Genomic DNA, 14193 nt, shown 5'->3' with positions numbered 1-14193 from the left:
AAACCCAGTTCTTTCAGCCTTTCACCCTAAGACTGTTTTCTGAACACCAGTTTTTCTATCTCCTCAAAGTATTGTGCCCAGTACAGGATATGGTACTAGTAGACTGCTAGACGTAGCTACAGAAAACTTGCTAGCAAACAGATATAAAAGTGATGTACCATATTTGTTGTTGTGTGACGACTTTTGACTCTCTCTTTGTGTCTAGGTGGACTGGGTCCAGTGTGATGGCTGCTGCAATCAGTGGTTCCATCAAGTATGTGTGGGTGTCTCTCCAGAAATGGCAGAAAAAGAAGACTACATATGTGTGAGCTGTACGGGAAAGGACTCCCCATATCGAAAGTAACATGCCTGATGAACATAAGGACTCTACAACAGAAGATTAGCTTTCCCCCCCCTCCATAAAGCCACTGGGCTGGTTTTAGAGCCAAGTTGCAAATGGTGCTACTTCTATCCTAATGGGATCATTTTTCAGACCTTAAAACAATTTGACACTTTTGTATTTTTATCCTTTAAGCTGTTTGTGGTTATTGAGGTTTGAAATGCTGACTGTTCAGACAGGGGTTTTTCTCCAGTTTGAAGGCATCAAAACATGCACCTTTTCATGTATAGCATTAAATTACCTCTTTGAAATTTACCAGCACATTTAATCAACTCTGTTTAGGTGCAAAACACTGCACTAAGAATTCCCATAATTCCTCTTTTTGAAGAAATCCCTGTTTACTCTTTTGAACATTTTTGAAAACTTTAGATTCTCCCCCCCCCCTTTGATTTTGTAGACTAGGTTTATTTATCTGAGCAATAACTTCTGTGTCTGGTTTCAGTGACTGGAATTCTATTTCTGAACAGCGTGTGGTGCTTTTAGCATTGGTTAATGTACAGAAAGCAAATGTTTAGGTTCTAGTGTCACTGATGGACTAGTGATGTAGGAGACAAGAAAGCTCTGTAAAGTAATGGCCACAGCTGTATTTTGGCTTTTTCTTCTTTTTTGGTAGCTTGTATCAAATGTTGCAGTTTATATTGTGGAATAAACCCTTGGTTATGTTACAAAATTCCATGCTGGTGTCTTCAAAGATGTTGCATTGCAGCTGTTTCCCACCTTGATCTCTTTTATGATGCATGTTTTCACATGTTATTTTTTAAAAGCATCCATGCCATTGCATTTTCAGACGTCTTTCTCTCCTTAATCCCACAGAGCCTAGATCTGCCTTGTAAAAACCCATTTCCTCATTACCTGTGGCAAATAGGCATAGAAACTTAACAAATCTGTTTCTTTTCCAAGACCACGAATGTGTAAGCAAGTGGGTTTTATGAGGTAGTAACTTTGTAGATATGTTTTACAAAGGTCTCTCAGATGACATAAATGATGGAAGAGCCTTGGCTCAGTGTAGAGTCCATGCTCTGCAGGGAAAACATCCCAGGTTCAGTCCTCAGCATCTCTGGACTTGTCACAGAATTCTGATGGAAATCGGTGTGGAAAATGTCGATGTTCACTTATTTGTCCCATGTCTGGAACAGAAATCAATTCAGTGAATACGATTGGTATCCGCTCTTGTTTTGAGTTCGCCAGTGGTGCATGATTGATTGCTTCTTTCCCCATTTGTATTGAGTTCCCTGTGTATTGAAATGAATGACCATTGCATCGAAATGGTGTGTAATAACGTAATAATAGCAATTAATGTAAAACTCTGACAAATTGGAAAGTGAGGCTAATAATGTAGTTTGTGTTAGAAGACAAACAACAGCAGAATGGACATAAATGTCTTCCTCCATCCCTAGCATCTCTAGGTATGGGTGGGAGAGACCACTGCTTTAAACCCTGAGTGCCACTGCCAGTCAGTACCTGAGCTAGATGGACTAATGGTCTGATTCAGTATGAGAGTCAGGATTCATCTTTGAGCTTTGTCAGCACAAGCCCGGCCCACGGCTATCTTGTGTATTGGACTGGTGTTCCTTTTTGTGTTAATTCCTCATGGTATATATTTGCTCACTTCTGACTTTGGTAAGTTTTTGGACAGCAGTCTTCACAACCATATGCCATTCTTTCCCAATTCATGGGTGACGAGAATACAGTTTTGAAGTCTTGACCAGTGAGAAAAAGGACAGAAATATTCCTAGCAGCTTTGATCTTCTTGCTTCTATCTCTATATAACTGCCACTTCTAACATGTCCGACTGAGTTCAGAATCAATGTTATGTTAGGTGATAGCTCAGTCAGCAGAGAATGAGACTCTTGACATACATTTGGCCTAAAACGTAACCTGCTAGCGGAAAGAAAAAACATTGGCTGGCTGTTACCTTTTTTAAAAAATGCCAATACATTTAAAGCATAAAACATATTTGTAACACAAAAAATCAAAAACTGAGGGGCTATGGAATTCTTATTTACAGGCTTATTATTTCATTTTAACTTCTGGAATTAGTGGTGGGAATATGCTATGGGATTAGTTCTTAAGACTTGCACTAAATCTGACAGCTAGTGAGTACAAGCAGTACAAATTATGGATGCTATAGTCCAGGAGTTTCTTCTGTCTACCAGCAGCCCTTGTAGTGGTTCCAGAATAGCAATGGAAACTGTGTTTTATAATAAAGTATTGTCCCAACTGCAATGGGTTGGCTGCACTGACCAGTAGCACTTTCAGAATTCCCATTATTTGAGAACAAACCATATTAAGACATCCTTCCCCGGCCTGGCACTTGCCAAATGTTGGGACTGCAGTTCTCATAATCCTTTACCCATTGTCATGATGGCTGGGGTTGAGGACAGTTGGAAGTCTCAACATTTGGAGCACCAGCCTGAGGAAGGCTACCTGAGGGAAAGCCTTGCCTTGAAAGCCATGCCCAAAACAATCTTAGTGCCACATTTATTTATTTATTTATAAATAAATAAATAAATAAATAAATAAATAAATAAATAAAGAGCATATTGATCAACACTTGGTTGGAGGGGCAGAATGAAAAACATTTTGCTCCTTTATGAAGAAACCTGTTCCAGAACTGTGTAGAAAAAGATTGTGTGTGAGAGAAATACTGTCCTAGGTGTGTTCCTTTCCAAAATGCTGTGTTGCTTGGGTGGAAAATCAGTGGACACCTCTGCTAGCAGATTCTGAGGGAACGTGAATTTTGCAGACCAGCTCTTTCTGCTATAGTCAACCTATGCCACCTCCCATATTTTCAGAAGTGTCCCTCAACATTCGCTCTGATTTTGGGGAAATGCTTGTACCTGTGGGGGCAAGGAAGAAATGGTGAACAACCCCCTCTGTGATCATCCATTGGCTTAGCAGAAGCACCTCCTGAATCAAAAGTCCTCGTGAGCTTAAGAACACCAGTGTGTATCTTTGACTTGGCACAACTCATCCAAGTTATACAGTGGTACCTCGGGTTACAGACGCTTCAGGTTACAGACTCCGCTAACCCAGAAATAGTACCTTGGGTTAAGAACTTTGCTTCAGGATGAGAACAGGAATCACACGGCTGCGGCTTGGCGGCAGCTGGAGGCCCCATTAGCTAAAGTGGTACCTCGGGTTAAGAACGGACCTCCAGAACAAATTAAGTTCTTAACCCAAGGTACCACTGTACAATGAGACAAAGTAGCAGCATCAATAGAGTAGTAACAAAAGTTTTGTAGACTGTTCAGTCCTAAGATTTTCAGAAATGTACCCTCTTCAGACCAATAAACATCTCATTTCAATCGACAATGTTACCTTGGAGCCAGTGCTGCCAGCCTTTTCCCCTTATGAGAGATGCATGTTTAAAGGTAAAAACATTATTGGCCTATGACAGTGTTTTTATTTTGGGGAGAGGGGAGCACCTATTGTATGGGAGTGGGAGAAAGAGTGGCCAATATTACATTGTTTTGCCAGGTTCCTGCAAAGGCCCTCAGCTTCGAAAGCACTGCATTGTGGGAAGGAAACAAAAAACCAGACTTTATCATATCACCACTGCACAGCCAGCATGAAATTGGGTTACATACAGTGGTCTGGTTGGTTCCCTGTACAATAGTGAGGTTATTACAGAGAGATTGCCATCATTTTGACAGAATCAGATCTAGAACACAAGGATCCTGGTATAAGAAAACAGTGTGATCTTTCATATGGAAGCACTTAAATAGCATTGTTTTGTCACCATGCCGGTCTATGCAAAGCAGTGTTCTCAAGCATTTACTCTAGAACACATGGGTGCTGATGTAACAAGCCAGTGCTGGAAACATTTAAATTGTCACCGTGTTGATCTATGCAAAGCGTCCTCTCAGGCATTCTCTTTAGTGAAAGCCGTTGCACAACAAAGCCAGTTAGGGAGCTTTGTCTTAAAATAGCAACAATGAAATTGGGTTAGTACAAATACTGTATTGGTAATAGGCCAGAAATAATAATGTCTCTGATCATCTGGATGTTTATAGGCTCTGTCATGCACTTCACTGGCATGACACATGTCTCACTACTGCCTGCTCATGAAATCTGAACTGGCATATTTAATTCTGGCTGCAACCCAACTTTACCTCAGAATGTGCTAGTTCAAAAGAAAGATGCCTATAGTCAGACCATGCTTGTGGTTTCATGCATCCATCTGCAAGACAAACAATGGGATATTTATAGGACATGTTGGATTTGTGAAAAATCCACACATTTTTGTCTGTGGTTTTTGCATGATTAATTAAATGCATTTCAGCCACTCTTAAGAAAAGCACTGCAAGCCATTCAGCAGTTTGCTTCAGCATACAATTGGGGGGTGGAGGAAAAATAACTTTGCTATGTATTGATGCTGCAGGACATTTGTTACAGGTGCCACATAATACTTGTTCTGCACTTGTAATAAATCTGTCTTTTAGTGTGGCAGCATGTACACTGTGGAACTTCCTGTGAATGAGGTCAGGTAGTAGGCACTTCCACTGTAATCTTAATGGTGCCTGTTTGAAACATCTTTTGTTTAGGCAAGCCCTCCAGGCATGTAGAAGTTGCAAGTATTTTTTTTTTCCTTTTCAGCTCTGATTAATAAAAGTCCCCTCTCATCATCATCATCATCATCATTATATTTATATATCAACTTCAATTTGAAATTACAAGGCAATGTACAATAAAAAACACACAGTACAAAATAAATCAGCAGACAATAGACAAGGACAGACATAAAATTTATAAATGCAACCAAATTCTGGTCAATTCTTAGGGCCTCTTGGTGCAGCCTTTGTATTTTGTATCCTCCATAGCACTCATCCAATCCATATAAGGGAAGTCAGCTGTGGCAACACAGTGTAGCCCTTCAGTTCTCCTGTTCTTCCAGGGCTGTATGAGCAGTTGGCTTAAGAAAGCAGCCCTTATTGGGCTTTCAGCAATCTTCTCTCTCTTTACTGCCTCACCACTATTTGAAGTACAGCCAAGAGAATGATGCCAAGCTACAGCTCTGCTTGCTTTTAGCTACATAGCTCACTACTGAGAAGGATGGGTGAGTGGGAGGGCATTTTAATTCTGATGGTGGCAATGAGGAAAAAAATGCTTGGTTTTTTTTAGAGACACAAGATTGTGTATGCACAGTGATGCCTACTCATTAATAGCAATCATGCATGCTATCCAGCAGGGGCCCATGACATGTATACAACCATGTGCCATCTTGAAGAATTTTTTTTTCTGGTCACCATCCACCTAACTGATATCAGGGACACCCAGAGAAGGAGCTCTGATTACCCTAATATCCAGACAGTGGGAGCTTGCAGTCCTTTCAGATGCCCCTTCAGTACATCTCCACATTTTACCACTGCTCAGCTGACTGTCCAGAGCTTTGCAATGGCCAGACCAAATCAGAATGAATGTAAAGAATGTAATTCTAAGCACACATGAGAGTAAGCCCATTTCAATCAAGGTTCCCTAATTGGTCAGAAATAAGCTGGTATAGTCCCTCCACAGTCAAGAAGCAAGGTCATTTCTCCTCCCTGTCTTTTGTCTTGTTATTTATTTTAACTTTTATTGATTAAATTTGTATACCACCCTTCATCTGACAATCACAGGGCCGTTCACAACATACAAAATGAAAACAAAAAACACATCATAATCATCCTCATTCTCATCAACAAACAAAGCAATAACCAGTAGGGAGGAACAGGTGATCTTCGTTGGACTCCAACTCCCACCATTCCCAGCAAGCATAACCCATGGTCAAGGGGTGAAGGAAGTTGTAGTCCAGCAAGAGCCAAACATTCCCCACCCCCTGCTTCAAGATGTAGACGAACAGTCAATTTTTGTATTGTATCTGCCCATCCCTGTCCAGCAATAATGGTGCCCATCCCTATTTCCAGCAAAAGCTATTGAGCTGGACCCCTAAGCCAGCCAAAAATGGATGGATCCCACTGTCCTTTTTTTTCTTTTTCCAAAAGTCAGCCTGTTCGGTTGAGGTGGGCAAGTCTGAATGGGGTCAAGAAAGGAGCATGGTAGCGGGGACATGCTGGAGACCCGCAAAAGGGGTCTTCACCCTGGACAAAGTGGTGAAGCGAAACACCAACTAGGAGACTGGTCATCAGTGGGCGTGTCTATGACATCACCCGCTTCCTCAGTGAGCATCCAGGTGGAGAGGAGATTCTGCTCAAACAAGCTGGTAGAGATGCCACTGAGAACTTTGAAGATGTTGGCCACTCTTTGGATGCCCGAGAGATGCTTGACCAATGCCTTATAGGAGAGGTTCATCCATATGACAGTACTCCTAATGCCTCCAAGGTTCCAAACAAGTCTCCCTCGAAAGAATGAAGTTTCTGGACAGTCCATCTGATCCTGTTTTGGGAGCCATAGTGTTGGGACTGATGTATCGCTACTACATGATGGATGGGAAATTCTCCTGATTTGACCTTGCTGAAACTTTAGGACTGGAAACCATGCCTTGCCACTGAAAATGGGGTTTTACTAAATTCTGATGAACACCTAGATTTTGTCCTTCACTTGTATCAGCCAGTCCAGCAGCCCTGCTGTCTGCAAAGCTAAGCAGGAATTTGGTGTGGCTCACTGCTATCTTTCTTGTAACTGCAGAAACAGCAACTTCCTGCCATTCCATGGCATGGCATTTCTGTCACCATTGACCATGAATCACTTTTCATCCAGCACTTTCTGGTTTGTCATGATGGTGCCTCTGACCCATGCCAGCCTGTCCCATTAAGTACCAGCAGAATGAGATGGCATGCTGTCAACATTTCTCTTTAGCAGACCAGCAAGAGAAATGGCTCCACCAGCCCAGCGTAGAATGGGAACGGTGGTACACCTGCCTCTTCTCGGGTGTTTTCCTTCAGCTTCTTTCCGTACATGGTTTTTTGAAACGGTTAAATGGGTACATTTTTCTTTCAGTCTTCTGCTTTACATAGTCTACCTTTTTAATCTGCCTGATCTGTAATAAAGGACTCCTCCAATTTAAAAAAAAAAAGTAAAAGTTGTCAGCCTAAGGATGCGATGCTTCCATCCGTGCTGCAGGGGGCGCTCTCCGAGAACCGGTTCCGGCGGGATCCTCGCAGGCGCCGCTCTCCGCGCGAGAGAACGTCGTTGCGTGCGCGTTTGGCGCGCGGTGGCGGCAGCAGCCGCGGCCCTCAGCCCGCCTAGTGGCGCCTCACCCGCACCCGCTGCTGCCTTTCCTCCCGCCTCGCGCTTCTTCCCCGCCCCCCCCCCAGCCCCGCCGAGGTTCTCCCTCGCCTTTGCTGCTGCTCTCCTCAGGGGCGCGGCGGGATGGCGGGCGTCGCGTCGGGCGTGGGGCCGGGCCCTGTGGCTCAGGGGCTGAAGGAGGCGCTGGTGGAGACCCTGAACGGCATCCTGTGCCCGGTGCAAGGGGTGCGCGCAGCTGCCGAGGAGCAGGTGAAGGTGCTGGAGGTCACCGAGGGTGAGTGTGGGGGCAGCAACTGCCGACGGGGCGGCGGCGGGAGGGAAGGCTCTGAGGGGAGCGGAGCCTCCCGCTTCTTCCCTTTTGTGGGCCTCGGGTCTCCCCGGCCAGGGCGATGGGCAGAGAAGGAGATGGAGCTACTCCTCGGTTTCCCAGTTCTGGATTAACCCCTTTTTTGGGAGGGCCTTTTGTGGGGCAGGGGCTGGAAGGGACTTTTCGCAGAGCTCGAGGTGGGCGGGGAAACTCGTGTCCTGCCTCTGCTGCCACCGGTTCCACGCTCCCTTCATGGTCCTGCCCCAGTCTCGCCTCTTCTTCGGCACCGGAGATGCCGAGGCTTCCTTTCCAAGTCGTCCGAAGTTTATATACCTCGGAGTGGGCTGCCTCCGGCGGCCCCGCTTCTCCTTTTGTGCCCATTGTGTATGTAAGGCATAAATCGGCCTTCGTCTGGTAAGTGTCGTCGGCCTAACCCTAAGGGTCGCCGCAGCGGTGCGGCCACACAACTACTACAGGGTGAAGTTAAAAAGTGGCTCCCTCCCTTTTGTGCTTGGTCAGAAAAGGTTGAAGAGGGTTCCTCATGGGATAAGGTTGGGTGATGGGGAAGGAGGGGGCTTTGTCTGGGCGCCTTGCTGAAGTTCGCCTATAAAGCAGCCTTAAGGGTTTCCAAGCTAAATTATTCAGACTTTAAAGAGCAGCACTGAACTGAGTGAGATAGTAATATCTCTGTAGTAAAATTGGTTGGCCTAAAGGGTTGCGTACAGCCGGGTTTTAATGAGAAAAAGCTGTGCTCATTAAGTGTAATAGAATTAAATAGAGATGTAGATCTTAAAGCCTTCTGCAGAAATGTTTCAAAAAGGCGTTCTCTCCTACTTAAGACTAGCTTAGGTGTATACAGTACTGTCACAGGGTATACTGTCTTTCTCCCACTTCTCCTCTGGAGCATTGTTATGCTCACTGTGATAAGCTAGCTGTGGGAGTGCCTGGTATATAAATATTCCCACACAGATTGTGATCTACCATGTGAACTGGTGCAGATCAACAAGGGCTGAAGCATTGCATGTCTGAATTGCAGAGTCTGAACGTGCTGATACTTCACTCCATCATTTCCAAATTAGGCTTTTTAAATGTGCTCTAAAACCCATTTGAACTCCATAGATTTAGACATAGCAGTTCCATAAACATAATAAATTACTTCAGTTTAATGTAGAGAGTTATAATAAGATCTGAATTCTGTGTGGTTTTTAGTTGCTTGTGTGTGTGTTATATGTGTTGATATATACCCATATGCATACATACATACATGTGTGCTTATATGTGGTTAGATCCAACTCCCACCAGTCTCAGCCAGGACAGTCAGTCATCAGGGGTAATAAGACGTGTATTCCAACCATTAGCTAATGGACACCATGTGCCCCAACCCTGTGCTAAGGAAATTAGTTTCTCCTGCCAAAATACCACAATAGAAAAAAATCTGCTTTAGCTTTATTTATCGATTTTTGAATTATTTATGTGCTTATGCATTAGGAATATTCTGTTAAAATATTTAAAAACAATGTTTTCCATAGCAAATTCAAGTTAAATAAGCCTTTAAGAAATTTATCTCCTTTCCCTCTCTTGCAACCCCCAGGCTGGTAACTTAAATGACTAATGAGAAGAAAATTCCTGAGATTGTAGTTTGTAATGTGTTGTGGGCAGATAGGATTGCTACTTGGTCATTGTTGTGCAGGCAAGTGGAGCTACAGGGGGTAAAGCTACAGTACTACCAACTTTCAGAAGCAAGTCATGAACAATATAGCACTTTTGTGATGCTGTTCTTGTTGTTTGAAAGCTGTGATTGCTTGAAGGAGAAGTACCAATATTTATGCGTATTTGTACTATATTTTCTGTCTTTATCTGTTTTAAGCAGTTTGATTATGCCACTTCAAAGGGAACTTCCTTCAGACACCCAACCCAGCTGAAACTTCTCCCAATGTGGTTTCTTTCAGTTGATGAACTTCTGTCTCTGGCACAACTTAATTGGAGATGTCTGCTCCAAAGTACAAATGTGTGTTGAGGTATTGGTGGAGAGGGCAGAAAGATTAATCGTACAAAGAGGACATAGATGGCACTATTAAAGTGTCACTAGTTATTGCAATAAAAGAAATCAGTTGTATAGCCTTCTGAGAAGGCTTATCCATGAGGCTTCTTCACATAGGATTAAGCATTAATGATGTATATTTTAAGATCAGAAGTAAGTTGCGCATGTTTTCTTTGTAACTTAGCTTTATCTGTACCTATCCTGCAAGCCAGCCCACTTTTTTTGCTTAATTCTTATATTTTAAGAGCTGATTGCACTAAGGAATGCTGGATTGAAGAGAATTTACAGCACGCTATTGTGTATGAAAGTATAAGAGTGCCATAGGTCATCACAACAGGATAATACTAACCTGCAGAAAACTCTAGGCTGCCTCATTTTTTTTGAGAGCTCGTAAAAATATTAAACGGGAAGCAGCTTTTGACTCACTTTTCCAATTCTTAGAGTACACCAAGTCATAAACTATCCTTAAAACACAAAACTTAACCATATTGTTGAGCATGTGGGGAAGAGTTTTATGAGACATTCCAGATAATTGCCTTTTAAAACAATTGAAGCCAAATGTCAAACTATATTAAATTTTATTTGGTGAAAGGTGGGGAAAAAGAAAAGGGAAGGCAGAAACACACAGAGAGACTTACTAGTTAGATATTTCAGAGTACCTAGCAGAAAAGAGATTCAGAGAGAAAGCATCTGTGGTCACCTGGCTGAATGGTTTCAAAACACTGTTGATGGAAACTTATTTTTTTATATATATAATTTTTATTAAATTTTATTTTAAAAAATTGACAAAACATCCATCTTACATATGATATATAAAAACCACTTCTTGGCTTGAGACTTCCCTCCTCCTTAACTAACATCATATTGATAATAATTTATATCTCTAATCTTACAAAACTTCTTGTAGCCCTACTAACGATGTCAATTGTTTACAGTTGTCTCTCAAATACAATGTAAATTTATTCCAGTCTTTTGAAAAGGTCTGGTCCTGCTGGTTCCGAATTTCCCCAGTTAGTTTTGCCAACTCGTCATAGTTCATTAACTTCATCTGCCACTCTTCTTTTGTTGGGATCTCTTCCTGTTTCCATTTTTGGGCCAGTAATATTCTTGCTGCAGTTGTTGCATACAAAAACAATATTTTATCTTGCTTATGTATTTCTCTATCTACAATACCCAATAGGAAGGCTTCTGGTTTCTTTACAAATGTATATTTTAACATTTTTAAAAGTTCATTATACAGTGGTACCTTGGGTTACATACGCTTCAGGTTACATATACTTCAGGTTACAGACTCCGCTAACCCAGAAATAGTACCTTGGGTTAAGAACTTTGCTTCAGGATAAGAACAGAAATTGTGCAGAGGCGGCACAGCAGCAGCGGGAGGCCCTATTGGCTAAAGTGGTGCTTCAGGTTAAAAACAGTTTCAGTTCGACCTCCGGAACGAATTATGTACTTAACCAGAGGTACCACTGTATATCATTTCCCAGAAAACCTTCACTTTCTTACAAACCCACCACATATGGTAGAAGGTACCTTCTTTTTCTTTAGATTTCCAACATTTATTATTTCGTCTGTACATTTTTGCTAACTTCACTGGTGTTATATACCTCCTATACATCATTTCCATTACATTTTCTTTAAGCAAACTGCAAGCTGTAAAATGTATTCCAAAGTTTTCCCCAATCCTCTAATTGTATATTCTAACCAATATCCTTTGCCCAATGTATCATAACCAATTTAACTTCCTCCTCTTTCACATGCCATTCTAAAAGTAGTTTATACATTTTTGACAATATTTTAATTTTAGAACTCAACAAATCTACTTCAAACCTGGATTTTGTATATTCAAATCCATTGTTTTTCTTATCTTCTTTAAATATTTCATTTATTTGACAATAATGCAACTAATCATTCACTAAGCTTTTAATTTCTTCATATATTTTAATTTCCACTGATTCTCTATTTCGATCACCAAATCTTCATAGGTGGCCATATTTAACTTTTTTACACTTGTAGCCTCCAATGGCGATAACCACCATGGTGTTTTACGTTTTAACAAACTCTTATATCTATTTATTGATGGAAACTTAAATCCAATATAAACCATCCTCTTAATGAGGGCTGATGGTCATTTGGCCCAATCATGAGTTAATGCTCTTGATGATAGTGACGGCTGATCATAAATTTATTTAGACGCTGGGTCCACCTCAATAGCACTAAACTTACCGTATTTTTTGCACCATAACACTCACTTTTTTCCTCCTAGAAAGTAAGGGGAAATGTCTGTGCGTGTTATGGAGGAAATGCCTACGGGTGGCATGCCTACGGATTTTCCTCCTCTAAAAACTACGTGCGTGTTATGGTCGGGTGCGTGTTATAGAGCGAAAAATACGGTATATTACGTAAGGCAAGCCACTTCAGATTAGCTGACCCACTGTAAATAAAGGATTAATCTGAGGATGTACTACTGAAAATTAAACTCAGGATATATTCAGGGACTACAGGCAAATTGACAGAGGTGCAGGATTTCAGACTCTTGAAAAGATAGTATTGGCCTGTTCACACACACTCTTACCCTCCTCCCCATACAAATTCAACGATTCCTAACCTATTTCTTACATGACCCAAGTGTCAGGTGCTTGCACCTACAGGGAAAATTTATATGCAGCTTGTAGTATCAAATATGAGCTGATAGCTGCTTTGAAGATCTGAGGTCAGCCCTCCTGTTACAGAACAAATGAGAATTGCTCATTCTAGGAGTGGCTGCTTCAAGCAAGCTTGGGAACATGTCACACTTCTACTTTTAGCAGCAAGCCCAGACTCTTGCATTATATGATCATGTAATGGTACAGTATGGGGTGAGCAACCACCATTGGGCCCTCTGAAGTGTTGCACCTTACATACATCATTCACAACTATCACATTTTCATCGTGCACCTTCTGAATAGGTTATTTATTTTAAAAGTAGTAGTAGTAGTATTTGGCAGAACCTGCAGATTTTGTTATGCTGAAATTGGAAACACGGGCAAATTAACACTAGTTTGCCCTAGCAATTATTGAAGTAGTTTTTTTCCACCCTAACAATTATTCAGGTAGTTATTTCCTATCCAGAGGGCTCTGAGTTGAATTTTAAGAGTTGTGAACCTATTGCTAGCTGAGGTGGGCCCTGAATCTCTCTCAGGTTTGAAAACGGGGGCATTTTTGACCCATATCACAGCCAAAGATACCTCTTCACAGAGTCCATTTGATGGGAAAGCAATGGCTGTGAGATTGCGATTTAGTGAAAATAGTTAATGGTTTTAAGTAATAACCTTGAGAATAGGCTAGTGTGAACCATTCTACATAGCGTTGCTCAGGAAGAGTTTTGCAAGCTTCAGTTGAGATAGCATATGACAGCATCACTGTCAGGGCACTTAAATTATGTCAAAGAGCATGTCACATGAGATGTATCTCAGTGGCCACCCCACAGCTGGCCATCCCTATTTTCCTGGAGAGTTTCTAGGACTGCCCTCAGTCTTGCCTCACCTCAAATCACCAATATGTTTTAAACGTATAAAACAAGGGTGTTTAACCCGAGATCCTTCAGAGGTTGTTGGACTACAGCTTCCATCATTCCTGACCATTGGCCATACTGATTGAGGCTAATGGAATTGAGAGTCCAAAGCCATGTGGAGGGTCACTGGTTAGTCACCTCTGGTCTAAATCAAGTGTGCATAATTAATCTGTGCTAGATGATCCTGAGTATGCACTTTTTATGACAGTATAAGAAGCTGCCTTATACCACGGTTGGGCCATTATTTCATCTAGCTCAGTATTGTCTACACTGACTGGCAGTGGCTCTCCAGGATTTCAGGCAGGAGTCTCTCTCAATCCTAACTGGTAGTGCCAGGGATTGAACCTGGGCCTTTCTGCTTGCAAGCCAAACCATGTACCACTGAGCTAGGTTTTGTTGAATTAGATCAAGGTCCATGCAAGAATGTCAACAATCAACATTAAGGATGTCATCTTCTGCTGTTATGTGAATAAGTTAAAGTACTTGGTTTCATTTAAAACACAGTCTGAATGCCGTATTGCTTCTCAGTAGTTATGTCTTTGCTTCATTATAGATGTTTGTCTTTGCAGTGATAGCATAGTTTGAACTTTACTGTAAACAAATATCTTTTTCAAAATATTTTTGTCTTGTGTTTCTGTCTTAGGTAAATATTCAGCTGCTAACAAAATATAATCAAATTGAAGTATACATTTAAATTAAAAAACAAATGTAACCACAATTTTAAA

At 41.7% G+C, this 14193-nt stretch overlaps 2 protein-coding genes across 4 annotated transcripts in view; both read left to right on the top strand.

Annotated features, from left to right (window-relative positions):
* KDM5B (lysine demethylase 5B) overlaps positions 1–1052 on the top strand; it is a 50917-nt gene extending 49865 nt beyond the window's left edge. For both annotated transcript variants that reach the window (XM_083508454.1, XM_083508455.1), the window contains one exon: positions 206–1052. In XM_083508454.1, coding sequence (XP_083364580.1) covers positions 206–343 — 138 coding nt within the window. In that variant the 3' untranslated portion in view covers positions 344–1052. The remainder of the gene's footprint in view (positions 1–205) is intronic.
* A 3965-nt stretch (positions 1053–5017) lies between these two features.
* IPO9 (importin 9) overlaps positions 5018–14193 on the top strand; it is a 34232-nt gene continuing 25056 nt past the window's right edge. The window contains exon 1 of one of the 2 annotated variants that reach the window (XM_083508465.1): positions 5018–7841. In XM_083508465.1, the coding sequence (XP_083364591.1) occupies positions 7691–7841 (151 nt within the window). In that variant the 5' untranslated portion in view covers positions 5018–7690. The remainder of the gene's footprint in view (positions 7842–14193) is intronic. The other variant, XM_083508467.1, reaches the window with a different exon arrangement.

This window comes from Podarcis liolepis (genome assembly GCF_965112155.1).
Source record: "Podarcis liolepis genome assembly, chromosome: 6".
In the NCBI taxonomy this organism is placed as follows: Eukaryota; Metazoa; Chordata; class Lepidosauria; order Squamata; family Lacertidae; genus Podarcis; species Podarcis liolepis.
The sequence above is the reverse complement of the archived record's forward strand: the minus strand, read 5'-3'. Positions and strand labels throughout refer to the sequence as shown.